This window comes from Ranitomeya imitator, chromosome 2 (assembly GCF_032444005.1).
Source record: "Ranitomeya imitator isolate aRanImi1 chromosome 2, aRanImi1.pri, whole genome shotgun sequence".
NCBI lineage: Eukaryota > Metazoa > Chordata > Amphibia > Anura > Dendrobatidae > Ranitomeya > Ranitomeya imitator.
This window is the reverse complement of record NC_091283.1, coordinates 402080696-402107548: the sequence shown is the minus strand read 5'-3', so window position 1 is coordinate 402107548 and position 26853 is coordinate 402080696. Positions and strand designations below refer to the sequence as shown.

The window sequence follows — 26853 nt, the reverse complement described above, 5'->3', positions numbered from 1 at the left end:
CCTTTGGCAGAAATGACTGCTTCAATGCGGCGTGGCATGGAGGCAATCAGCCTGTGACACTGCTGAGATGTTATGGAGGCCCAGGATGCTTCAATAGCGGCCTTAAGCTCATCCAGAGTGTTGGGTCTTGCGTCTCTCAACTTTCTCTTCACAATATCCCACAGATTCTCTATGGGGTTCAGGTCAGGAGAGTTGGCAGGCCAATTGAGCACAGTAATACCATGGTCAGTAAACCATTTACCAGTGGTTTTGGCACTGTGAGCAGGTGCCAGGTCGTGCTGAAAAATGAAATCTTCATCTCCATAAAGCATTTCAGCCGATGGAAGCATGAAGTGCTCCAAAATCTCCTGATAGCTAGCTGCATTGACCCTGCCCTTGATGAAACACAGTGGACCAACACCAGCAGCTGACATGGCACCCCACACCATCACTGACTGTGGGTACTTGACACTGGACTTCAGGCATTTTGGCATTTCCTTCTCCCCAGTCTTCCTCCAGACTCTGGCACCTTGATTTCCGAATGACATGCAAAATTTGCTTTCATCAGAAAAAAGTACTTGGGACCACTTAGCAACAGTCCAGTGCTGCTTCTCTGTAGCCCAGGTCAGGCGCCTCTGCCGCTGTTTATGGTTCAAAAGTGGCTTTACCTGGGGAATGCGGCACCTGTAGCCCATTTCCTGCACACGCCTGTGCACGGTGGCTCTGGATGTTTCCACACCAGACTCAGTCCACTGCTTCCTCAGGTTCCCCAAGGTCTGGAATCGGTCCTTCTCCACAATCTTCCTCAGGGTCCGGTCTCCTCTTCTCGTTGTACAGCGTTTTCTGCCACATTGTTTCCTTCCAACAGACTTACCATTGAGGTGCCTTGATACAGCACTCTGGGAACAGCCTATTTGTTGAGAAATTTCTTTCTGGGTCTTACCCTCTTGCTTGAGGGTGTCAATGATGGCCTTCTTGACATCTGTCAGGTCGCTAGTCTTACCCATGATGGGGGTTTTGAGTAATGAACCAGGCAGGGAGTTTATAAAAGCCTCAGGTATCTTTTGCATGTGTTTAGAGTTAATTAGTTGATTCAGAAGATTAGGGTAATAGGTCGTTTAGAGAACCTTTTCTTGATATGCTAATTTATTGAGACAGGTTTTTTGGGTTATCAGGAGTTGTATGCCAAAATCATCAGTATTAAAACAATAAAAGACCTGACACATTTCAGTTGAATCAGTTGAATCTATAATATATGAAAGTTTAATTGTAATCATTACATTATGGTAAATAATGAAATTTAACACTATATGCTAATTTTTTGAGAAGGACCTGTATTTCTATATGGACTGAAATTTTTAATTTGGCTTATATTTCTCCGTAACTTTTTTAATATACGGGTGGAAATAAGTTAGATGTTTTCAGGCAGCATTGTTTTATATTTTGAATTAAATTTAAAGACTGGGAACTTTTATATACAGTGGTAAGTACTGTAGGTGTCTTTTGACTCCAAATTTTTTCACATTTTTAATTATGCTCCAATTTTTTGATAAGTATTTTTATTGTACAGGTGTTAAAATACGGTGTCACTTGACATTTTTTTTATATTTTTGTTTAGGCTTACATTTTCTGTGTTTTTGTTTTTTAATATGCAGGGATGAAACAAGTGTGTGTCTACTGGCACCATTTTTTTTAGCTATTTCTGTAGAGATATTTATAGCAGTTTTTTTTTATGTGCTTGGAAACCCTAAGTCAAACCATACGGCATAACCAAAAATATCAACTACAAAAACTAAAAGCCTTAGGCCGGTTTCACAGATCCGACAATCACGGTCTGAGTATGGACCGGCCTTGGGTCAACTGACCCAAACGCAACAGCCTTGTATTCCTCATATGTGCCTATGAGGCTGTTGAGCTTTCGTGAGGAATAGAGTTGGTATATCTGAGTACGGACCGGCCTTGGGTCGACTGACCCAAACGCGCCAGCCTTGTATTCCTCATATGTGCCTATGAGGCTGTTGAGCTTGGGTCAGGAGTAGAGTTGGTACGAATTGATTCGCAGGACCCAGATCCATCAGCCATGGTGGCAATCTTTGGTGGCAGGATGGGAGCCGTGAGAAGTGCCTCTTGCCTGATGGCATCTGAGGCTCTTCTTTTGATGAGCCAGCCCGGAATGATGGCACAAGTGAGTCACACTTCAATAATAGCCACAGATGCTGCCAGATAACAGGTGGTTCTCTTAGCTCCCGTCTTATGCTCACAGATTACTGTCATGGCTGATGGACCGGGTTGCACACCAACTCTAGTCAAGAAACCAGCTAACGTCGCGGTCCACACTTGGAACGTGAATTATGGATGTGTGAAACCAGTCATACACTGCAGCATTTATAAGGAAACTTTTCTAGAAAGACTGCCAATGGGCTGGGACTGGTGACTGTCACATGTACTAGGATTTCAAAAGGGACATTTTTTTCTAATGTCCATATTTTTTTTTCTCATTAGGAAATTTAATATTTGTAGCCTGAAGGAAGATAGTAAAAAAAAATAAATATCCTGGAACAAAGGCAGACAAGGGCTCATATACAGATTGGCACAAGTTTGGCTGTTGATCGCAGTGGGCACAAATTGAACTTAATGTCAGAGGGCCGTGCTCTCCGATTCTTCATCTGATTCCGTCCTGCCTTCGGCTGCGCGCCTCTGCTGTTCCTGTTTCATGGCATCACGTTTCAAGGCAGTATCGATTTCAATGAGAATAGATGGAATGTCAAAATGGATGATATCTGGAAAAGCAATGAGCAGGATGTTGGGTATTAGTAATATATTAGTCTCAATTTTGTTACTCAGCTGCTGAATTTTCGGATGCATGATTTTTAAAAAATTTTATTTGTGGTTACAATGCATTCAGTACTGCGTAAACCGCAAGGCTAAGTGGCCTTTAATTTCCGTTGACTTGTCCACAATTTTGACAGCCTCTTTCTCTATCCCTAACATAAAAAAGTATTTCTTAACTGAATGCACAATTTAACTAAAGAAGCTTAGCTTTACGTTACTTGTTCAAGGCTGTTTTGACACAGGGTGTTTTTGTTGCAGCAATTTTGTATTCCTTTTCGGGGGAAAAAAAAGTAATTGTTTAAATAAGACTGCAGCAATTGCAACCCAAATACCGTTCATTTTGCTCAAGGGTGTAAACATTTTTGGTACCCTTCTAGTAAAGTAAGAAAAACCCACAATGCTCACTGAAAATTACTTTTGGCAGTTTCAAGTCATTTCAATTATAAATTTCCTCAATATCAACTAACGAGAATCAGGTTTTCTTTCTGAATTGTGGCTCATCAGAAAAAAAAATAATGAAAATGGACTTGGTAAAAAATGATGGTTCCTCTAGAAAAAAAAAAGTAAAATAATTGGACCATAGGGACTTGTGAAACTATGGTGTGTCCTGTAATTAGCATCACAAGTGTCTACAAACTTGTAATCAGTCAGCCTATTGATAAGGTGAAAAGTAGTCGTTGTGCTGTTTGGTATCATTGTGTGTAAATGGAACTAGAGAGAGTACAAAGGAGGGCAACAAAATTAATAAAGGGGATGGGAGAACTACAATACCCAGATAGATTAGCGAAATTAGGATTATTTAGTCTAGAAAAAAGACGACTGAGGGGCGATCTAATAACCATGTATAAGTATATAAGGGGACAATACAAATATCTCGCTGAGGATCTGTTTATACCAAGGAAGGTGACGGGCACAAGGGGGCATTCTTTGCGTCTGGAGGAGAGAAGGTTTTTCCACCAACATAGAAGAGGATTCTTTACTGTTAGGGCAGTGAGAATCTGGAATTGCTTGCCTGAGGAGGTGGTGATGGCGAACTCAGTCGAGGGGTTCAAGAGAGGCCTGGATGTCTTCCTGGAGCAGAACAATATTGTATCATACAATTATTAGGTTCTGTAGAAGGACGTAGATCTGGGGATTTATTATGATGGAATAGAGGCTGAACTGGATGGACAAATGTCTTTTTTTGGCCTTACTAACTATGTTACTATGTTACCACAATGAGCATGGAGCAAAGAAAGCTTAGGGTACCGTCACACTATACCATTTCGATCGCTACGACGGTACGATTCGTGACGTTCCAGCGATATCGTTACGATATCGCTGTGTCTGACACGCAGCAGCGATCAGGGATCCTGCTGAGAATCGTACGTCGTAGCAGATCGTTTAGAACTTTCTTTCATCGCTGGATCTCCCGCTGTCATCGCTAGATCGGTGTGTGTGACACCGATCTAGCGATCTAGCGATGCGATCCAGCGATGCGTTCGCTTGTAACCAGGGTAAACATCGGGTAACTAAGTGCAGGACCGCGCTTAGTAACCCGATGTTTACCCTGGTTACAAGCGTTAAACTAAAAAAAAAAAAACAGCACATACTTACATTCTGGTGTCCGTCAGGTCCCTTGCCGTCTGCTTCCCGCACTGTGACTGCCGGCCGTAAAGTGAAAGCAGAGCACAGCGGCTGTGCTTTCACTTTCACTTTACGGCCGGCAGTCACTGAGTGCGGGAAGCAGACGGCAAGGGACCTGACGGACACCAGAATGTAAGTATGTGCTGTTTGTTTTTTTTTAGTTAAACGCTTGTAACCAGGGTAAACATCGGGTAACTAAGTGCGGTCCTGCGCTTAGTTACCCGATGTTTACCCTGGTTACCCAGGGACCTCGGCATCGTTGGTCGCTGGGGAGCTGTCTGTGTGACAGCTCCCCAGCGACCACACTACGATTTACCTATGATCACGGCCAGGTCATATCGCTGGTCGTGATCGTAGGTAAATCGTATAGTGTGACGGTACCCTAAGGAAAGAGTAGTGTTAGGAGATTAGAAATAAATTTACAGACAAACGTGTTTAAAGGTAAAGGCTATAAGACCATCTTCTACAGCTTGATGTTCCTGTTACAATAGTTGCGCATATTATTCAGATGTTTAAGGTTTATGGGACTGGAGACAACTCCCTAGACGTGGCTGCAAGAGGAAAATTGAAGCGAAGGAAACTAGGAATGGTAACCAAAGAGCCCAGAACAATGTCCAATGAGATTAGAGGTCATCAGTGTCAAATCGCACCACCCATCACTATTTTGGCAAAAGTGGACTACATGGCAGATGTCTGAGGAGGAAACCAGTCTTGAAAGCAAATCTCAGAAAAGCGAGACCAGAGTTTGCCATCACATGCAGGGATTGCCTATTTGTTATGCTGTCCCTACAAGTGTTGCGGCTGTCGAACAGCCACGAGACATGCGGCGGTGGGCACTCAAACATATTATACGAGCACGCTGAAGACATTCGGTTAGCACCTGAGCATGCGGCTAACGCCTTATCCGAGCACGTCCGCTCATCACTAATCGTCACATCTGAGACAGTGGGAGTAGTTTGCTCACAAGGAGCGGCCAGAGTACTGGTGGATGGATGCAGAGGTCTCACTGAGACTTACAGAAATCGTTTATTTGTAGTGATTGCCTCAAAAGGTTGTGGAACAAAATATTAAATTCAGGGCATAATCATCTTGTCCAGGCCAAGGTCATATGTTTTTGTTTTTTTACTGTTGAACCAAAAAAAAGCCAAGTCCGATTCACATTATTGATAGATAGTAAATTTACAGTGAACATTTTTTGTCAATTTCAACTTATTTCATTGACCATTGTAGGTTTTCCTTACTTTACCAAAAGGTACCAACAATTCTGTCCATGTGTGTATAATGTCCACAGTAGCCAATGATTAAAGTACATTTGCCCAAGTCCATCTATAAATTTTATGATAGGAAATAAAAAACTTTCCAGCCTTTACCCTTGTTACCCGAAAGAAAATTGAAAGGTCATCAGATATGCCCGCCAACAACATCTCTGCCATGCTGCAATAAGTCTACAACTTCACACCTAGCCCCAACCAACCTGTCCCCTCACAGTCCTAATATGTTTATATCATATACTTAGATTTTTATTTGTGAAAAAAAACTATAATTTAAATACTGTATTTTAAACTTTTTTTTTTCCCCCAATTTCTCTAATTCCCCTAATCTGCTCCCTAATTTTTTTCCCCTAGTTTCCCTAATCCACTCCTTTTTGGGACGATACTTATGGCTTTCCATTTGGTGGAAATTGAGCAGATATTTTTTGATTTTGTATGTGTTCTATGTGTAGGGGCGATAGGGCAGGACAAAAATATTCTATTTTAAACATTTTATTTTTCTGCAAAATGTTCCCTTTAATTCTGCCAAATGTAATGTGGTCATACATAAAATTAGCAGCATTGATGTTGCTACATCATACTTAAAGGGGTTGTTCACTATTTTAACAATGATGACCTATCCTTAAGCAAATTGATCGATGTCTGATCGGTGGGGGTGCGACACTTGGCACCCCTGCACATCAGCTGTTCCCTTTGTCGGCAGCAGACTGAACTGCTCAGTTTCGGAGCTGCGCAGCCCTGTCGAGGGAATAGTGGCCATGGCTGGGTACTACACATCCTCCCCATGTTGATTTGAATAGGGGGTAGATGTGCAGTACCTGGCTGCGGCCACTATAGAGTTGATGGAGCTGTGCAGCACCATAACTGAGCAGGTCTGCCCGCCACCGATACAGGGTGCAGCTGATCGGCAGGGCCGCTGAGTGTCGCACCCTTATCGATGAGACATTAATGACCTATCCTAATGGTAGGCCATCAAATTTTAAAGTAGTGGACACCTCTTTCCTCTCCTAAGTGCATGCAGCCATTGCGCATATGTGATAATCACTCGTGTTCAGAGCAAACATGACTGCCAAAAATTGTGAGCAGGAGGCAACTTTTGGATTCCCGAGGTAGCAACTATTCTATACATTATAAGTACATTAGTACATGAGAACCTGAAACAAAAGAAGAAAAATTATTTGCAGCAGGCAAAAAATGGGTTCAAAAAGTTTTGTATGAATTATTTTTTTCACTTAATTTTTGTAAAAATAAATAAGTTCACAGAAACAAGGATGGCAATGCCTGCATGTTCCCTGGATGCCGCTGCATACAGATAAGGCCTATTAAATTACAGTTACTATTACTGATCCATGTAAAGTTACCGAGCATGTATTCCCATAACTTTTTATTAAAGGGGTTGGCTGGGGTTAGATAAACATAACTGCCTTCTTCTAAAAACAGCACCACATCTGTCCACAAGATTGTGGTATTGCAGCTGAAGTGAATATAGCTGATCTGTAATACCACACACAACCTGCGGACAGTTGGGGCACTGTTTGTTTAGAAAAAAAAGCCACCATGTTTTTCTCATCATGCATAGCCCCTTTTGAGCCCCTACAATTAAAGCTCCTGTTGTGTGCTAATACCACTAACACCACAGAAATAATTAAACTCCAACCAACACAACACCAAAAAGACCCAGACATCTAAGTCACCGACACATCTAACTAAACAAAGCCTTCAACAAGCAACGGAACGAGCAAAACGTCTGGAAACAAAGGGTAGAACGTTTCAGACCGTCTCAGTAGGGTCCTTGCAATGGTGGACATATTTTTTCTTCTAGGCAAGCGTTGAGAGACCAAGCCATGCAGTTTTTTTGGGGGTTTTTTGGCTTGCAGACTCATGCGAAGACTGCTGCCGGTAGGAGTGTTAGTGCCGGGGTCGTACATACAGCCGTCCAGAGTTCTTGGTTGTTAAAGGCGAGCCTTCTTGAAAATGAACATGCCATGGTGTAAAGCGGTGCCTTGTATGATCGTGAACTTACAGAGATGGGCAGCAGATTGCATGTTCATTTTCAAAAGGTCTCATGGGAAAGATAACTAAAGAAATGTGGGCATCAGGAATCTAAGACAGCTATGCGTAGAAGCATTGACTGAACACGGGGAAATAGGCAGCAGTGATGGGCAACCAAATCCGGCTATACAGCGGGCATCTGGGTTCTTTTGTATAGATGAGGGATGCCCTCTAACACAAGCACAACAGACCCAAAATCTACCTGCAGAGTGCCAAGAGTGACTATACCTAGACTATACCTAGACACTGCTCCTGCTACTGAGCTTGGAGGCTACTTAGCCCAAATTTTTGGTGGATTTTTTTCGTTGGTAACTTTGGGTTTTTGTCCAGATTTATACCATGACACAATTTTTCTTGATCTTGAGTTATCTGCTATAGTCGAGTCACATCCAGAGATGCCTTAAAATGTTGATGTTTGGCATTGGTAATAGACTATGGTTTTCTCCACTCAATAGATTGATGAGAGAATTTTTGGCCAAAAGACTCCATTTGCTGACAACTATTCTTCCATCTCCCCATACCAATTTTCTAGATCTCCTGTGGGGAAAAAAGGATTAGGCCTGTTGAATCCAACATGTTTGATCCTTCTTTATAGTCAGGGAAAGTCGGGATATCCCAATAGATATTAGTCAGTGGTTATGGTTGACTTTGTGTAGTCACCTTAAAGAGTTACCATTGTTTTAATTTTCATTTCATAAATCAATAGGGCACATGAAAATAAGAAATATTGTAATATATCTTATCAGAGCATTCTGATTCTTTCTCCTCCTGGACTGATCATTCACTCTCAATTCTTGGGTAAAATCTGTCTTTAGTGAATACAGACCCATTACTGAGATAAGAGATGGCAGTTGGTGCTCATAATGTTCTATGGAGAACTGTAACTGTCGTTTAAGGGGAACTTGCAGCAGAAAGTCTGTGTCTGCCTCTAGCTCCTCCCTCCTTCATAGAAGCTGACAGTTGATGCTTTTAAAATTCTATGGAGATGGGAGGAGCTAGAGGTCGACACAGACATTCTGCTGCAAGTTCTTGAAATGACTGTTACATTTCTCCATAGAACGTTATGAGCACCAACTGTCATCTACCTCAGTAATGGGAAAGTCTTTATTCACCAAAGACAGAATTTACCTGAGAATTTTGAGAATAAAAGATCAGTCCAAAACCAGATTTCTATAATAAAAGAGATTATAAAGTTTCTTATTTTCACATGTACTATTAATTTAAGAAAAAAAATATATAAACAATTCTTTCATTGCTTAGCTGTAACAGTTGTCTTAGCCTTGGATGTGACTGGAGTATAAGACATGATGTAACTCAACATTATATGCAAATTTTAACTGAGAAATGATGTAAAAAATTGGAGCTTTTTTTTATATTTGAGAAAATAAAAATGATATTGAACTATGATGATCTGTGCATGTGTTAGAGAGAACATGATGACAAAAATGGTTGGCACAATATTACATTTTGGTTGCTCAAGACTACTGGTAGCATATGGTCAAGTTGTGAAATGGTTGGAGCTCCAGCTTACCAGGAGATTCCCCCTCACACATATCCAACACAGCGCCACTCACGTCAAACGGCTGCGAGGAAACGGGAAGGGAGAACGAGGGGAGACAGAGGGAACACAACATAAAAAGAAAACAAAAAAAACAATAAACAAAACGCTTAGTGCTATAGTTGGTGGGAGATGGACAGTGAAATAAATGGGCATTTAAAAAAAAAAATAACATTATTTAAAAAAAAAAAAAGTTGGCATTTTATTTTCTCCCTTAAATTAAAAACAATTATTACATCTGGTTGTGAAAAAAAATGGTATTAGATATAAATGTATAGTGGGAGACACATGCCAATGAGGACTACTTACCTGTAGACATACTATCTCCAGGAGACAGGCCATCTAAGATACTGTTCTCTGAAGACTGAGGACTGGAAGCAGACTGACTTGTGGGAGGCTGTGGAGGGGGAAGTGAGGGTCTCTGTCTTGGTTTGGGAGTAGGACGGGATTTTGTTAAAGTGCTGGTCACTGGAGGAGGAGACGCTAGGTTCGGTGTCAAAGCGAGAGAACCTTGGTAGCTGAGTCCATAGGGTGAAGGGGTGCTAGGAGGGGTTGGGGAAAGACTGATGGGAGAAGGTTGACCCGTTGACTGATCTGAAACTGCCCCTGTCTGAGTGTACGTGATTTTAGGTGGAACAGGCGCTAGTTTCTTAGACACTATGGACAGAAAAAAAATAAAAATAAAAGGATTGTTACATGAGGTCAACATTGTCCATTCACAACGGCATGATTGTATTGGGTCTGCATGGAGAGGACCACCTTACATCATCCTCTCCCGCTACCTACCAAGCTTCATCTCAAATGTACCTTTCCTAAGAGAATGAGGACTTTGCTCTGTCGATAGTTGGTTCAGCCCCATTCCGCCTGCAGACACCATATGACCAGTGCTAGGACTTCCCTTTGGCCCAGATATAGGAGAAAGCTCCTTCCCCTTCAATGTACTGCAAAATAAAATGTCAAGCTTCGTAAAAAGAGATACTCGGAATTAGAGTGAATTATCTTTGGACAAAGTACAAATGATCAAGTGAAGTTTAAAAAAAAAAAAAACATCTCAATGGGGTTTTCCAGGCTTGAGATGAATGAAATCCTTAGGCCAGGTCTCCAGTATCAAATCGCTGAGGATCCGACTCCCTGCACCCTCACCGATCAGCTGCTTTGAGCTCAGATATAAACAGTGAACAGAATAGCAAAGGTCTTTTACTGTGTTGTAGCCGTTGACCATTTGAAGGGAAGAGGAGTTGAACTGCAGTACCCAAGAATGGCCACAATTTAGTTGCTCTGGTTTTGTTCAATGTTTATATCTGGTCTCTGCCAAAGCTGATAATAGCGGATTGATATCGGCTCCCGGGTTTCGGCACCTAAACATTTTTATATTGAAGATCTTTCTTAAAAATAAATCATCAATATCTTAAGCTTAGAAAACCCATTTAATTACTTACTCTATGAATCTAAGAAAGACTGGTTCTAAAATGAAATGTTTAATTTCTCTACATTTTTTTCCAATAAGAATGGAAATGTCTGGTAGACTTCTATTAACATTAGTGATGAGCGAATATACTCGTTACTCGAGATTTCCCGAGCACACTCGGGTGTCCTCCAAGTATTTTTTAGTGCTTGGAAATTTATTTTTTATTGCCGCAGCTGAATGATTTACATCTGTTAGCCAGCATAAGTACATGTGGGGATTCCCTAGCAACCAGGCAACCCCCACATGTACTTATGCTGGCTAACAGATGTAAATCATTCAGCTGCAGGAAGAAAAACTAAATCTCTGGGCACTAAAAAATACTCGGAGGATGAGGACCCCCGAGTGTGCTTGGGAAATCTTGAGTAACGAGTATATTCGCTCATCACTAATTAACATACAATAAGTTTGGAGAAAATATTTATAATGTTTTGTACAGTTTACAGCTCCAATGATTGAGTAACTAATGAAAACTTTGTTGTTGTTTTTTTGCACATGACTATTTTTCTTGAAGGGAGTGTTGTCCCTCAAAGATTTCTGAATATAAACTACCGTAATAGGCACAATGGCAGCAAGATAAGAAATCCCTCTTCCTTTTTCTACAGATTGTCACCAGGTCAAAAGTGTTAAGTCTTTGGTCTTAGTTTATTTGGACTGCTCCACTAAGTAGATATGGGCCTTTTTGTTTATTTTTATTTTATGGTTTTTACCAAGTTGCTCAAAGGATTCTTGAGGGCGTATCTCTAGGCTGCTTTGCATTATTGTCCTAGGAGCACCACCCATTTCGTAAAGTACATAAAATGTAGCACTAAATGTCAAGACCCGCCCATACCACTGTAACCATATGGAGGATTAAAAAAAAAAAAAAAACAAGAATATAATGCACAGGTGAACAGTGGAAATAAGATGAGACAAACAGAACAAGACACTTTTGACCTGGTGAAAGGTCCTCTTTTAAGGTTGAAGAGCACTCGCAAAAGGGAGAAGAGGAAGCAAGTTATCTTGCAGCCCCTTTAGGCCAGTTTTACATATCTGACATTCATGGTCCGAGTGCGAGATTGGTCACAGGTCTACTGGTCCAAATATGAAGCTTTTGAATTTGGATTAGAAGACCCATGGCCAGTCCGGACATTGTGGTCCACACTCAGACAGTGAATGTCGTATTTGTGAAATCGGCCTTACTGTCGCTTTGTGGGACTACTTCATAGGTGTGATTGCACCTTCTAGTTCTAAGTTTCTACAAAAAGTACTACTTTCAATTACCGTATTTTAACTAGTATCCCCAATGTCCCTATAGTGAATACCTTTAAAAAAGCACTCCAGGGAACCTTACTCCCGTACTCGCTTACGAAAAGAAAACTTGTCATAGGGGAACACAAAGCAAATCTATAATTCGGTCATGCATTATTGAGAATTGATTTAGATTTTAAAACTATTGTAGAATAGGGCATTTGTATAATGTCCCGTCAAAGCCGAACTTGTGGGATCAATGGTGCCTACTAAATGGCCATGTTAAAGAGATTGCTCTTTTTTTTGGTTAGATGGTTCTTTGACAAATAAGTTGATGATTCCTGGAACACATAGTCATTGCCAGAGAATTTGGCAGCAAGTGCTAAATTTTCCTGCAGCGCCACCACAGGACATACGAAGCATTGTATATTACACTGGGTAAAACATGGTCATGGTCGTAATGAGTCCTCCAGTGACAGAGACTCTTTATGTAGTTGTTTACTGTTCAAGGTAATTAAGGCTCTAAACTCCCTTCTTTTATTAACATAAAAATGGTGTTCGTATTTAAAAATGAATTTAATAAGCCAGGAAATCTCTAAGTGACCATCAGTGAGTCATGAGAAGAAACCTCTTAGTCTTTTGTTGGCCATACTGAAGAACCTCTGGGGAGACCATGACCAGTCTTGGAAGAGAAACCTTGTTTAAAAACCTATTGTGACCTAGTTTTAGGAATGTAGTGGTAATAGTACACATGAAGTAATATATGGGAAGTCATATTCCTCTGTAAATCCATATGCAGGCTACAAGCTACCACCTATAAAACAACCATTGTAAAGAAAGTCTTCAGTCTGCTAAAGTAGAAATTCTAAACTCTCCACTGAAGGTAAGAATTCCTATAAAGGAGACAAACTCCTTTTTATAAACAGCTTTAGGAAATTCTGAATTAATAATGATGGTCCTCTGTCCACGATCCTAATCGCTTGGTCAGAGTAGAAGCAGGTACCAAGAGGGTCTCCTGGTCTGAAGGACCTGTCTTGTCGTGCTCTCGGAGGTGAATTAACACTGTGAAATGTGTAATTCCACCTTAGGTGGCGCTGCAGAGAAATTGAGCACTTACTTCAAGGCTTTCCCACAGATCACATCTTATCACTGACTGGATTCAGGAGGTAGATAATTTGTAATCCATTTATTGTCAAGCAACCATTCTAACAAGCAGGCTTTTTCCAAGTGGAGAACTTGAGGACTTGATGCCAGGTCAATAGTCACCAGTTTTTGCTCTTATTTTATTCCCACTGTTCCCAAGTAGTTTGCTGTTTAAATCCATCATATGACTCTAGAAATATGGGCCTTTTTATTTGCAGCCAATTTTTATGGTCTTTACGAGGAGGCGTGGCATACAGAATCCTCTGGGGCGTGTATTTAGGCTACTCTACATAATTACGCTATCAGCAATGTCCCCTTGGACCATAAAAAAAAATCACTTTATAAAAAGGCCCATTTCTCTGGAACCGTATAAAAAAATTAAAAAAATACTCTAGGGAGAAGCCAGAATAAAATTAGAGGAAAAACTGTCCGCTTTTCGCCTACAGCCAATATTTATTTAAAGTAATTTAAAGTCTAAAGATGAAAGGTTAATAAATTAGTCTTGTAACAAGATGACTCTATATTAGACACTTTGACCAAGGGACTGCCACAAAAGATTTTTTGTAGCTTGGGTCAATTCGTCTACTTGTCACTCGATTTTATCTGACTTTGGTCAATTCGAATACTTGACACCCGCTTTTATGCAATCTACTTAAAACTGGAGATAATGTTAATTTGGGCCAAATTCTCTACTCGACACTCAGTTTTTTGAAGACCAGGTAAAAGTTATCATAAAGTAACTTGGAATCTTGTACCTGAAGGTCTTCAAAAAGTTCTCGAATGGAATCTATTCACAGTTGAAAGACTCAAAGATTCTGCACCATTTCTCAATTTTTAGAATGTTTTACCTTTTTTACATTTTTCTATTTTAGAATAAGAGGTTGCATCCATCTTTATAGAGCTGACTCATGCAGCGGCCTCATTTTGTCCCCTTAGTAGGGAAATTTATTTCCTTCATACATGGTGGATATTTTAAGCATCACAAGGCCCTCGAGGGGAATTTGCTGCAGCCTTAAAATGAAGCCACCGAAAAACTGCTGAATTCATCTCGGCTGTTTGGATGATTACTTGGCAATGCGTAGATTTTTTTTTCTTTGTTAAGCAAGTCTTTCAATGCAACATCCTTTTTCCCATGGAGCTGCAGTTTTTACAATGATATATATCAAACCTGTATTGAATTACCTAGTCAGCTTGGTTCCCTTGTCTCGAGCGCAGGAACAGCTGAGCCACGGGGGAGAGGCTGACATAGTGGGAAGGTTAGGTGTACCAGATGGGTCGGGTTTGGTTAGGACGAGTTGGGTTTTGATGTAGAGGGGTGAAACATTAGGCTCAGAAGCGTGAGGTTCAGTGAGGGAGCTTTGCTTAGTGAGGTGTAAAAAGCAAGGTTTCGGGTTTGAGTTTATGTCAAGCTTTGGAGGGGAAGGAGGCAAAGTTTGGCTGTACCCAGACCACCGAAAGGTTGAGGTGGCATCAGGCCTGGCAGATGGTGGAGCTTTTGGAGGGTGAGGATGGAGGAGGGTAGGGTGCTGTGAGCTTGGGTACGAAAGGGGTCTGTCTTCTTCAGGGGAAGGATAGTTGTAACAGGTATCCGACCACTGGGGCGAAATCTCATCTCCGCTGTACTCGATGGAGGGGAAAGGGGCGGAGGTAAAGGAACACAGGAACAACAAAAATAAAATAAAAAGAAAGAAACAGAAGACAAGAGCAAAAATATTTGTACACGGAAGAACCCAACAAGAGAGTAAAAAGTGGTCATGAAGTGCGAAACGCGTTAGGATGGTGAGGAGGTTTATAAAAAAAAAAATCTGCATGGAAAGCCATTCGCTCTGCAGGAATCGGAAAGTGCGGATGATGTCATGTCAAGGTCAGCGACAGACGGGAGCACAGACGTCACAAACACCGATATGACTAGTTGAGCAAATGGAACAAAGTCACGAGACATGCAATTCACTTTTCACACAACACAAGAATACGGACACGACACATATGCAGGGTTCTTTTTATGTTCAGTTTTTGCCAATTTTGAGCAATGGTTGATATTGTAAGTAATTGGTTTTATGTAGTTAATAGATGGATTATTACATAGAAAGAGATGAATTCTAGAAAAATCATACTATAAAGCTCCAAATCACACAGTATAAATCTACATATAATGCTGTACAAATACTTCCAGAGCTGTATTCAGAATTCTGATGGTTTCCTGTTAGCTCATAGGGTGCACAAGGTCACATTTCTTTACTTCTGTATCTGCAAACTGAGTATTGGTCTGCATGCAACCTAGAGCTGTAGGCTATGCCAAAAAGAATCGTGAGCGCAGCTCTGCTGGTTAATGAAACTCAAAAGTTAGGAAAAATTAAGTAAAGTTTTGTCAAATTGATTTTCAATATGATTAGAAAGAGATGCTAACCCATGGTGCCCTGTGTTTAAAGGGGTATTTTCACAACTTAGTTATCCCCTATTCATAAGACGTGAATGCTGGGGGTCCGGCCGCTATAACTGTCAGAAATAGCAGTGCGCTGTTCTTGGCAGTTCCACAGGCAAAGGCTGAGCATGCGCATGTCAGGACCATTAATTTGTTAGGAACTCTGAGGGTCTGACTTCTATGGATAGGGAATAGCCTTAAATTTTGGGAATACCCCTTTAGCAACTTTATCCCACCAAAAATGGCTATAAATGTTTTTGCAATCCAGAAAGAAAAAGGAAATAAACAAATTTAGTAGGATAAAATTACAGGAAGGTGTATGCTAACCCACAAATCAAAGGAATAGGAGGGTGAAACCACAATACTACGTTACATAGTTAGCTAAATAGCAATCCTAGACAATGACGGGAACTAGATCTTATCCTCTGAATGATAGGAATAGGATTTGTGTTTTATTCCCATTGGTTGTTACCTTTTTTAGGGGATTTTTAATTTAAATTTATTATACTGTAATTTTAAGATATGCGTGAACGATCCCTGATTGCAGTGAGATATTAGGATGCATTTTTGGGCAAGATCGCTACGGAACGTCGCGATAATGGACCCAACTAAAAAGGAGACAAAAGAATATTTGGAGGGATGAAGAAACTAAATGCCCTTTACCACTGGTCCTGGTGGTTCTCCAATTTTTCTAATGTGACTTTTAGTAATCAGCTTCTTAGGACCACTGTGACTTTAACATAACAAGTGGGATATAGGAAAGATCTGCAATCAGTTGTACTAATTGATAAAGCCCCCAATGTGCTGATAAGGGGAGGTCTGGGGCTAAAAAGAGAGCTCTGGATGAGTCACATAGTTCCTTTCATAAGGTTTAAAGGAAGCCATAACACTCAATACTAAACCCCTATTAGGGCATAAAATTTAAAGGGATTCTCCATGGCTTTCAAATCTCTTGATCTATTCTTAGGATAGGTAATCAATATCAGATCACTGGGGATCCAACTCCCAGTACACCCACCGATGAGCTGATTAAAGGGGCCACAGCATACAGGAAGTGACAGCTCCATACACTGCGTAGTGGCGATGTATTTGAGGATAAAAATAATTTTGGAAATTGGGTTTAAACATTTTGCACCGTTGGCCTTCTGCACAGCCTCTGTGTTGCACTATTACTAACTGCAGAAAGAGTTAACTTACAGTCCATCAGTGCGCTCGCTATCACTGACTTGAACTCTGTTATATGCCTCTATCTAAGCTCCTCTCTCCTCTCTACTTTATGGCCAGAGAAACACATTAAAGTTGAATGTGCAGGAACAAAAAAAAGCAAAATGTTTAATAAAACTCAACTGCAAAAATGATTTTAGCCACAAATGCATGCATTTAAATAATAATCAAAATTGTCCTTATTTAAGGTGGACAACTCTGTGAATGTCCACTCCTGAACAGGATTTAAAAGGAAAAAAAAATGTACTAATTTATTTTTATCAGGTTTATTTCTGCATACTGATGGACCAGTAATGCTTTATGCAATGAGCTCCACCACTAGAGGGAGCACACTGCATACTGATGAACTCAATAAGGTTTTATGCAATGAGCTCCACCACTATAAGGCTACTTTCACACTAGCGTCGGATTCGGCCCATCGCAGTGCGTCGGGCCGAGATTCCGACGCTAGCGGTGAATGCGCCGCACAACGGAGGCAGCAGATGCATTTTTCCGGCTAATCCGCTGCCCCATTGTGAGGTGCGGGGAGGTGGGGGCGGCAGCAAAAAAACGTTACATGTAACATTTTTGCTCCCAACGGTCCGCCACAGCACGGCGCAACCGTCACACGACGGTTGCGACGTGTGTCAATACGTCGCAATGCGTCGGTAATGTTACTCTATGGGGCAAAAACGCATCCTGCAAACAACTTTGCAGGATGCGTTTTTTTCCCCTAAACGACGCATTACGACGTATTAAAAAAAAAAACGCTAGTGTGAAAGCAGCCTAAGGTGCACACTGCACACTGATGAACTCAGTAAGGCTTTATGAAATGAGCTCCACTACTAGAGGGAGCACACTGCATACTGATGAACTGAATAAAGTTTTATTCAATGAGCTCCACCACCAGAGGGAGCACACTGCATACTGATGAACTCAATAAGGCTTTATGAAATGAGCTCCACCACTAGAAGGTGCACACTGCATACTGATGAACTCAATAAGGTTTTATGCAATGAGTTCCACCACTAGAAGGTGCACACTGCATACTGATGAACTCAATAAGGTTTTATGCAATGAGTTCCACCACTAGAGCAAGCATACTGTATACTTATGAACTCAGTAAGGTTTTATGGATTGAGCTCCACCACCAGAGGGTGCACACTGCATACTGGTGAACTCAGTAATACGAATGTATGCAGTGAGCTCCACCACTAGAGGGAGCACAATCCATACTTATGAACTCAGTAAGGCTTTATGAAATGATCTCCTCCACTAGAATGTGCACACTGCATACTGATGAACTCAATAATAAGGATGTATGTAGTGACCTCCACCACTAGAGGGAGCACAGTTCATATTGATGAACTCAGTAATAAAAGGCTGTATGTAGTAAGCTCCACCACTAGAGGGAGCACACTGCATACTGATGAACTCAGTAATAAGGCTGTATGCAGTGAGCTCCCTGTAGTGGTAACTGTAAAATATATAAAGAATTAGAGGTTAGTTTTGTTAGATGGGACAGGAATGGAGTGACAATAGTAGGGGGGAGGTTGAGCTAAATCTGATGTGCCTAAGAATGTCAATCCATGAAATAGATATTGATTATTAAAAAGAAGCCATACAGCAGCGTTAGACCATGAGTCAGCCACAAAGCAGATGAGTGAGGCGTCAAATCAGGGGCCACACGTATGCCAAAGCTGAATGGTATTGCTTAACGTGCAGGCCGCTTTTAGGTTGGAAATAAGGGAGAAGCCTCCTTTGAGGTCAACACTCATAAAAATGCCAGCCCTCTATATTAATACACTATGTCAAGTCCTTAATATGGTAGGGTCTCATATTACTACTACGAGGGTCTTCTCACTGCTGAAAGAACCTAAGACATAGCTCAATTTCGGAGTTCCCAAATTAGGCACTTCAAAACCACATTTGGCTCTCGAATCCCCTATATTTGGTTACGGGAGCTGTATTATGGATCTATAATAAATCGGTAATATAGTCATGGGAATTAGGTGAAGAAAAGCTTGGTGCAGACACTAAACAAGCAGGGGCTGCAAAGAGACATTAATAGTTGTATAAGATTAGAAAAAAAATGATTTTTTTAGAACCAGTGCCACCCTTGTTGGCAGAATGTGTCTGGTATTACAACAATCTGAAAAAAGAAAACTGAAGCCAGGTTGGTTGAGCAGTGCTATAAATCTATACTATAGATTGATCCAATTTCTATTTTAGGGGCAAAAGAGACTTTCGAGGTGAAGGACATCAATATATAAGGGGGAAATTTGTTTTTTTTTCTCCCTCAAGTTGCAAAGGGCGAAAAATAAGTAAAATTTTTATCAAAAGTTGACAAAAGAAATGGATAAAAAGGGGTCATACAACTGCGGAATGAGTTGAGAAAAAAATAAAAAGAACCTAAAAGCGGTCTTAGGAGAGAGAAGGGAACATTACTGGGGTTGGGTTGGCTCAAAGCAAAGCTATGGTGATGTTGGTTGGTTGAAATCTTACCTTGTCCTCTCGGGACCTAGCTGGGAGCCGCTACTGGGAGGAGTGGGGGAGGGAGACTCTACAGACAAGTCAGGATTTGGTGACTGAGGAGTGGCTGCAGTATCGAGTGGAGGAGGAGCAGGGGGTTGAATGGCGGGCGGGGTGGAGGGGCCTTTGCGGACTAAGGAAGAACCGCGGCGGGCAACCCAAGAGGTGTCCATCACCCTGACGCCCATGCTATGGGGAGAATACAAAGACATCTGCTTACCAACTCTACAAGGGAGGTTAAAGAAAGAGAGACTGAGCCAATAACACAATAACAACAGGCTCCCCAATAGGAGGAGAACAGAGGACAAACAGAAGCAAAAAATTAAGGTTAAATTAAAACATATACATCACACTGAAGGACATTAACCACCTTAATAAAAAGAGCAATTACATAGTATTCAAAAGGACTTTAAAACCCATCACTCAAGGCACACACTCTCTGTCGGAGGTACAGATTGCCACCTATGGCCCTTGTTTAAGGCCAGTTTTAAAATGGGGATCTACATACTCCTTCATACTTATCAGCTACATAGCAATAAAATTAATCAAGAGCAAGTGGTATACGCAATGGTTTCCCCAGACATAAATCCTACCTTTCATACAATTTTTGTTTGACAAGAAAGTGGTAAGAAGCAAAGACATAAAACATGGCATAAAAAAACATAACACAAGAAGACAAGTCAGTAACAGCTATAGACAATACTGTTAGGAAAATGTTTACAGAAACCATGACAAAAGCATCGGGGCATACTGATGTGACTGTACAACCAGCCTTACCATAGTGGGCACCAACACTGTCCAAGGGTCAACTCTTTAGACCCCTGGTCATCTAGCCATTGGTGATCAACACAATAGTTTTCAATCTGCTCTTTCACCAGGTCATTTTTTATCCCCCCAATATGACCATGATTAACTCATGCTTTGGTCAAACCTAAAAGAATAGGCAGTTGGGATCTTCCAAACATAATCTATGGAAAATTTTATGGCAAATTAACAGAATACAGGCTGCTAATTAGGGCAGCATTTAGTCTGTCAATACTGTAATCTGGAGGGCCACCACGAACAGTAAGGGCTGATCTAAGAAGGTGTATGGTCTCGGAAGAGGAAAGGACAAACACACAAGAGACATTGATGAAGGTGCTACATGAAAACTAATTACGGGTGAGAGACATACACATAGTGAAGGACTGAGGGGACTGTGGAACAAGAGTCACACACCACGCGTTTTGGGGGAAGACATCAGGGAGATACATCTTACCTCTGAATTTTCCTAAGGCTGCATGGACAAAAATACAAATAATGTTAGAGAGGCGTGAGGCCTGGGGCCAATGACGGGACCCGTCTTTTGTTATAGGGAGACATGGATGGGGAATAATTGTCAGAAACTATGTTTTTTGGTTCACTGTGTTCTAGACAATGTCCTATGTGATAGGTCTTGCACCACATATCGGCAATGGTGAGCTGTCCATGCATGCGCAGTGTTCCCCATTCACTTCTATGGGAGTTCCAAAAAATAGTTACGAATGCGCCATATTTCGGAACTCTCGTAAAGATGAATTAAGAGAGCCAAGTATGACCAGCTCCCACACAATTATAGGCAAGGATATCATATGATATGCCATAAATGGCCGAGGTGGGAATACCCTTTTAGGTATAACTCCATGAAAACATTTTACTTACCTGATCTTAAGTCACATCATGTCTTATACTCCACTGACCTCCAGAGCTGTGTTTAGAGTTCTGCTGGGCATCACTTACAAAACACAATTTAGCTGTATCGTGGATGACTATGAAGCAACTAGTTCTACAATTAACTGCAGACACTGAACCAGTAGGGGGTGAGATATGAGATTTTATAAGGAACCTAGCAGAATTCAGATGTAGCTGTGAGTGGAGCAGAAGAGGCCAGAAGAAGATGCAGAAGGTAAAATAACTGAACAATATATACAGTGGGGCAAAAAAGTATTTAGTCAGTCAGCAATAGTGCAAGTTCCACCACTTAAAAAGATGAGAGGCGTCTGTAATTTACATCATAGGTAGACCTCAACTATGGGAGACAAACTGAGAAAAAAAAATCCAGAAAATCACATTGTCTGTTTTTTTATCATTTTTTTTTTAAATATTATGGTGGAAAATAAGTATTTGGTCAGAAACAAACAATCAAGATTTCTGGCTCTCACAGACCTGTAACTTGTTCTTTAAGAGTCTCCTCTTTCCTCCACTCATTACCTGTAGTAATGGCACCTGTTTAAACTTGTTATCAGTATAAAAAGACACCTGTGCACACCCTCAAACAGTCTGACTCCAAACTCCACTATGGTGAAGACCAAAGAGCTGTCAAAGGACACCAGAAACAAAATTGTAGCCCTGCACCAGGCTGGGAAGACTGAATCTGCAATAGCCAACCAGCTTGGAGTGAAGAAATCAACAGTGGGAGCAATAATTAGAAAATGGAAGACATACAAGACCACTGATAATCTTCCTCGATCTGGGGCTCCACGCAAAATCCCACCCCGTGGGGTCAGAATGATCACAAGAACGGTGAGCAAAAATCCCAGAACCATGCGGAGGGACCTAGTGAATGAACTGCAGAGAGCTGGGACCAATGTAACAAGGCCTACCATAAGTAACACACTACGCCACCATGGACTCCGATCCTGCAGTGCCAGACGTGTCCCACTGCTTAAGCCAGTACATGTCCGGGCCCGTCTGAAGTTTGCTAGAGAGCATTTGGATGATCCAGAGGAGTTTTGGGAGAATGTCCTATGGTCTGATGAAACCAAACTGGAACTGTTTGGTAGAAACACAACTTGTCGTGTTTGGAGGAAAAAGAATACTGAGTTGCATCCATCAAACACCATACCTACTGTAAAGCATGGTGGTGGAAACATCATGCTTTGGGGCTGTTTCTCTGCAAAGGGGCCAGGACGACTGATCTGGGTACATGAAAGAATGAATGGGGCCATGTATCATGAGATTTTAAGTGCAAACCTCCTTCCATCAGCAAGGGCATTGAAGATGAAACGTGGCTGGGTCTTTCAACATGACAATGATCCAAAGCACACCGCCAGGGCAACTAAGGAGTGGCTTCGTAAGAAGCATTTCAAGGTCCTGGAGTGGCCTAGCCAGTCTCCAGATCTCAACCCTATAGAAAACCTTTGGAGGGAGTTAAAGTCCGTGTTGCCAAGTGAAAAGCCAAAAACATCACTGCTCTAGAGGAGATCTGCATGGAGGAATGGGCCAACATACCAACAACAGTGTGTGGCAACCTTGTGAAGACTTACAGAAAACGTTTGACCTCTGTCATTGCCAACAAAGGATATATTACAAAGTATTGAGATGAAATTTTGTTTCTGACCAAATACTTATTTTCCACCATAATATGCAAATAAAATGTTAAAAAAACAGACAATGTGATTTTCTGGATTTTTTTTTCTCAGTTTGTCTCCCATAGTTGAGGTCTACCTATGATGTAAATTACAGACGCCTCTCATCTTTTTAAGTGGTGGAACTTGCACTATTGCTGACTGACTAAATACTTTTTTGCCCCACTGTATATCAACCAGAGCTCAACTAAACATACAGAATATAAAAATATAGCATTACCAAGGTATCCGCCCAAATAACTATGAACTTTCCTAATGGTGTGGGAAGGTTCAAGAACGTACTGCTGGAGGAACATTCGACATGATAGAACTGAAGGACAACACCTAGGATGTAAGGAGAGACTAAGTGCACACAGGCACCGTAATGCCAGGGATAAAGGTAATCCACATCCGAAAAGTTAGTGTTAATAAATGGAGATGGCTTAAAAATGTTAAATTACAGTATTTTCTAGACTCCAGCAATCCCTCCTACTGTATGTAGTCCATAAAAAAGGGGTGGATTGGGCCTTCTGGATAAAAATACATATTAGCTGTCTGGTCATATGTCTACAGTTATAGATTGGTGCAGACACAATTCGGTGAAGCAATCGGTACAAATAGAATAAAGCTTTTCAGAGACCACTATAGCTGCTCTCCCCTGGTTACCTTCCATTTCCCAAACTTCGTTGAAATCTCATCCTACAATTAGTGCTGCACTCTACTGCTGCTCCAGACCAAAGATAAACACACTTCTTCTCATTCCATCTCCTTTATCGCCTATTATCGTCTCTCCCCTGGTCTGTCAGACCGTTTTCAAACTTTGGATCTCTCAGGGAAAGTTTAGGGGCTTACAGATTGACATAGATAATGATTAGCCTTCATTTGAGGCACTTCAAGCTATTGTTGACCCCTTGCCACTGGGCACATGATGTTCTCTCCAAGTCCGCCACTATGTTCGATCTCTTCCAAACTACGCTCAATACACACAAACCCTTTCCGCTTTTGAAACTCTTTGTATGGGTGAGAGGGTGTTTCGCCCTGCACTTTCCTTTGTCAACTCAATGCTAACTAATCCAATGAATCCGCCTCCAACCAGATTTTTAAAACAAAAGGAAGAAGACTTGGGCATCATTCTCTTCATGGAACAAAGGGAAAAGGTGTTGCCCTTGGTGCATAAATCTTGAATAAATTCCTGGTTTCAGGATACGAATTTCAAGCTTCTTCCACGGTGGTACAGGGTTCTGGTTAAGTTAAACCAAATGGTCCCCTCTACTGACCCTAAGTGTTGGAGATGTGGATCAAGTGAGGGAAATTGCCTTCATATCTTTTGGTCCTGTCCGGGTTTACAACCGTTCTGGACTAAAATGAAGAGCATTATCAGGTCGATGATGGACATTTCTTCTGAAATGGGTCCTGAACTATTCCTTCTACAGCTCTGTGAGACTTCCGTTTCCTCCTACAAACGATCTCCATTAAGATTTTTGGTGATGGCTGCCAGAGTTTGTATCCCGCTGTTACGGAAGAAAGCTATTCCACCTAGCCCGTTCCTCTGGTTTTCTAAGGTCAATGACTTAATGCACATGGAGGACTTGACGGCTTCTCTCTACAGTAGATATGAGGTCTTCTATAAAACATTGTTCTACCGGATGGAATTCAAGCACTCCAGTGAATATGGTAGCCTTGTGCGAATTAACCCTCAGCAAACTTGAATCTCATTTGGGTTTCTGTTCGAATGAATTCCTGGATTGGGGCAGTTCTCTCCTCCATCCCATCCCCAACCCCTTTTTTTCTCTCTTACGTCACACTTTCATTTCTCTTTCTTCATGGCTGAAATTCTACTCGTTTCTATTCGCTCTTCTTCTCCTTCCTATGATAATATGAAAATTGGGCTGAACTAAGGTCACAATGTGGATTCTTGTTCACGTTACAGATGTTTGGTAAGTATGTATAATCTATGCTTTATCTATATATTTGCTGTGTTTTTGTTTCGTTCCTAAATTAAAAAATACAGTAAAACTTTGAAAGTGTCCCCAAGTGCAGTGGCAAAACAAATCAAGTGCTACAAAGAAACTGGCTCACATGAGGACCGCCCCAGGAAAGGAAGACCAAGAGTCACCTCTGCTTCTGAGGATAAGTTTATCCAAGTCACCAGCCTCAGAAATCACAGGTTAACAGCAGCTCAGATTAGAGACCAGGTCAATGCCACACAGAGTTCTAGCAGCAGACACATCTCTACAACAACTGTTAAGAGAATTTGTGCAGCAGGCCTTCATGGTAAAAAAAGCTGCTAGGAAACCACTGCTAAGGACAGGCAACAAGCAGAAAAGACTTGTTTGGGCTAAAGAACACAAAGAATGGACATTAGACCAGTGGAAATCTGTGCTTTGTTCTGATGAGTCCAAATTTGAGATCTTTGGTTCCAACCACCGTGTCTTTGTGTGACGCAGAAAAGGTGAACAGTTGGACTCTACAATCCTGGTTTCCACCGTGAAGCATGGAGGACGTGTGATGGTGTAAGGGTGCTTTGCTGGTGACACTGTTGGGGATTTATTCAAAATTGAAGGCATACTGAACCAGCATGGCTACCACAGAATCTTGCAGCGGCATGCTATTCCATCCTGTTTGCGTTTAGTTGGTCCATCATTTATTTTTCAACAGGACAATGACCCCAAACACACCTCCAGGCTGTGTAAGGGCTATTTGACTAAGAAGGAGAGTGATGGGGTGCTACGCCAGATGACCTGGCCTCCACAGTCACCGGACCTGAACCCAATCGAGATGGTTTGGGGTGAGCTGGAACGCAGGGTGAAGGCAAAAGGGCCAACAAGTGCTAAGCATCTCTGGGAACTCCTTCAAGATTGTTGGAAGACCATTCCCGGTGACTACCTCTTGAAGCTCATCAAGAGAATGCCAAGAGTGTGCAAAGCAGTCATCAAAGCAAAAGGTGGCTACTTTGAAGAACCTAGAATATAAGACATAATTTCAGTTGTTTCACACTTTTTTGTTAACTATATAATTCCACATGTGCTAATTGATAGTTTTGATGCCTTCAGTGTGAGTACAATTTTCATAGTCCTGAAAATACAGAAAAATCTTTAAATGAGAAGGTGTGTCCGAACTTTTGGTCTGTACTGTATGTCACAGCATTGAGGACAATTTTTTTGTTTACTTAAATGCATGTAATTAGGGCTAAAAATAATTTTTGCAATTAGGTTTCATTAAAAGGTTTGCGCAGTTTGTCTTCTATAACCTCTGCATTGAAGGCTGCAAAATGAGTTAGCTGAGTATCTGTCAGTGAGCTCATTCTCAGATGACTTAGGACCACAGACCACATCAAAGTTGAATGTGCACGAAAACCAAGACCCTGTAAAACCCAGATGTACAGGTGCTTCTCACAAAATTAGAATAACATCAAAAAGTTAATTTATTTCAGTCCTTCAATACAAAAAGTGAAACTCATATATTATAATTATATAGAGTCATTACCATCAGAGTGATCTATTTCAAGAGTTTATTTCTGTTAATGATGATGATTATGGCTTACAGCCAATAAAAACCTGAAAGTCATTATCTCTGTAAATTAGAATAATTAAAAAAAAAAAACACCTGCAAAGGCTTCCTAAGCGTGTAAAAAGGTCCCTTAGTCTGTTTCAGTCGGTTCCACAATCATGGGGAAGACTGCTGACTTGACAGATGTCCAGAAGGCAGTCATTGACACACTCCACAAGGAGGGTAAGCCACAAACGGTCATTACTAAAGAAGCTGGCTGTTCACAGAGTGCTGTATCCAAGCATATTAATGGAAAGTTGAGTGGAAGGAAAAAGTGTGGTAGAAAATGGTGCACAAGCAAACGGGATAACCGCAGCCTTGAGAGGATTGTTAAGAAAAGGCCATTCAAAAATTGGGGGAGATTCACAAGGAGTGGACTGCTGCTGGAGTCATTGCTTCAAGAGCCACCCCACACAGACGTATCCAGGACATGGGCTACAAGTGTCACATTCCTTGTGTCAAGCCACTCATGACCAACAGACAACGCCAGAAGCATCTTACCTGGGCCAAGGAGAAAAAGAACTGGACTGTTACTCAGTGGTCCAAGGTGTTGTTTTCAGATGAAAGTAAATTTTGCATTTCATTTGGAAATCAAGGTCCCAGAGTCTGAAGGAAGAGTGGAGAGA

The 26853-nt window shown here is 41.3% G+C and overlaps 1 protein-coding gene across 6 annotated transcripts in view; it reads right to left on the bottom strand.

Annotated features, from left to right (window-relative positions):
* Positions 1 to 1595: 1595 nt before the first annotated feature.
* The window catches only part of ARHGAP44 (Rho GTPase activating protein 44), a 128734-nt gene continuing 103476 nt past the window's right edge, over positions 1596 to 26853 (bottom strand). For 2 of the 6 annotated variants that reach the window (XM_069750626.1, XM_069750625.1), the window contains exons 17-22: positions 20572 to 20589; positions 19287 to 19502; positions 14339 to 14773; positions 10126 to 10259; positions 9628 to 9975; positions 2470 to 2759 (exon numbers count right to left, since the gene is read on the bottom strand). In XM_069750626.1, the coding sequence (XP_069606727.1) occupies positions 2617 to 2759; positions 9628 to 9975; positions 10126 to 10259; positions 14339 to 14773; positions 19287 to 19502; positions 20572 to 20589 (1294 nt within the window). In that variant the 3' untranslated portion in view covers positions 2470 to 2616. Of the gene's footprint in view, positions 2760 to 9291; positions 9344 to 9627; positions 9976 to 10104; positions 10260 to 14338; positions 14774 to 19286; positions 19503 to 20571; positions 20590 to 26853 lie in introns of all 6 variants that reach the window. The other 4 variants (XM_069750627.1, XM_069750624.1, XM_069750629.1 and 1 more) reach the window with 4 other exon arrangements.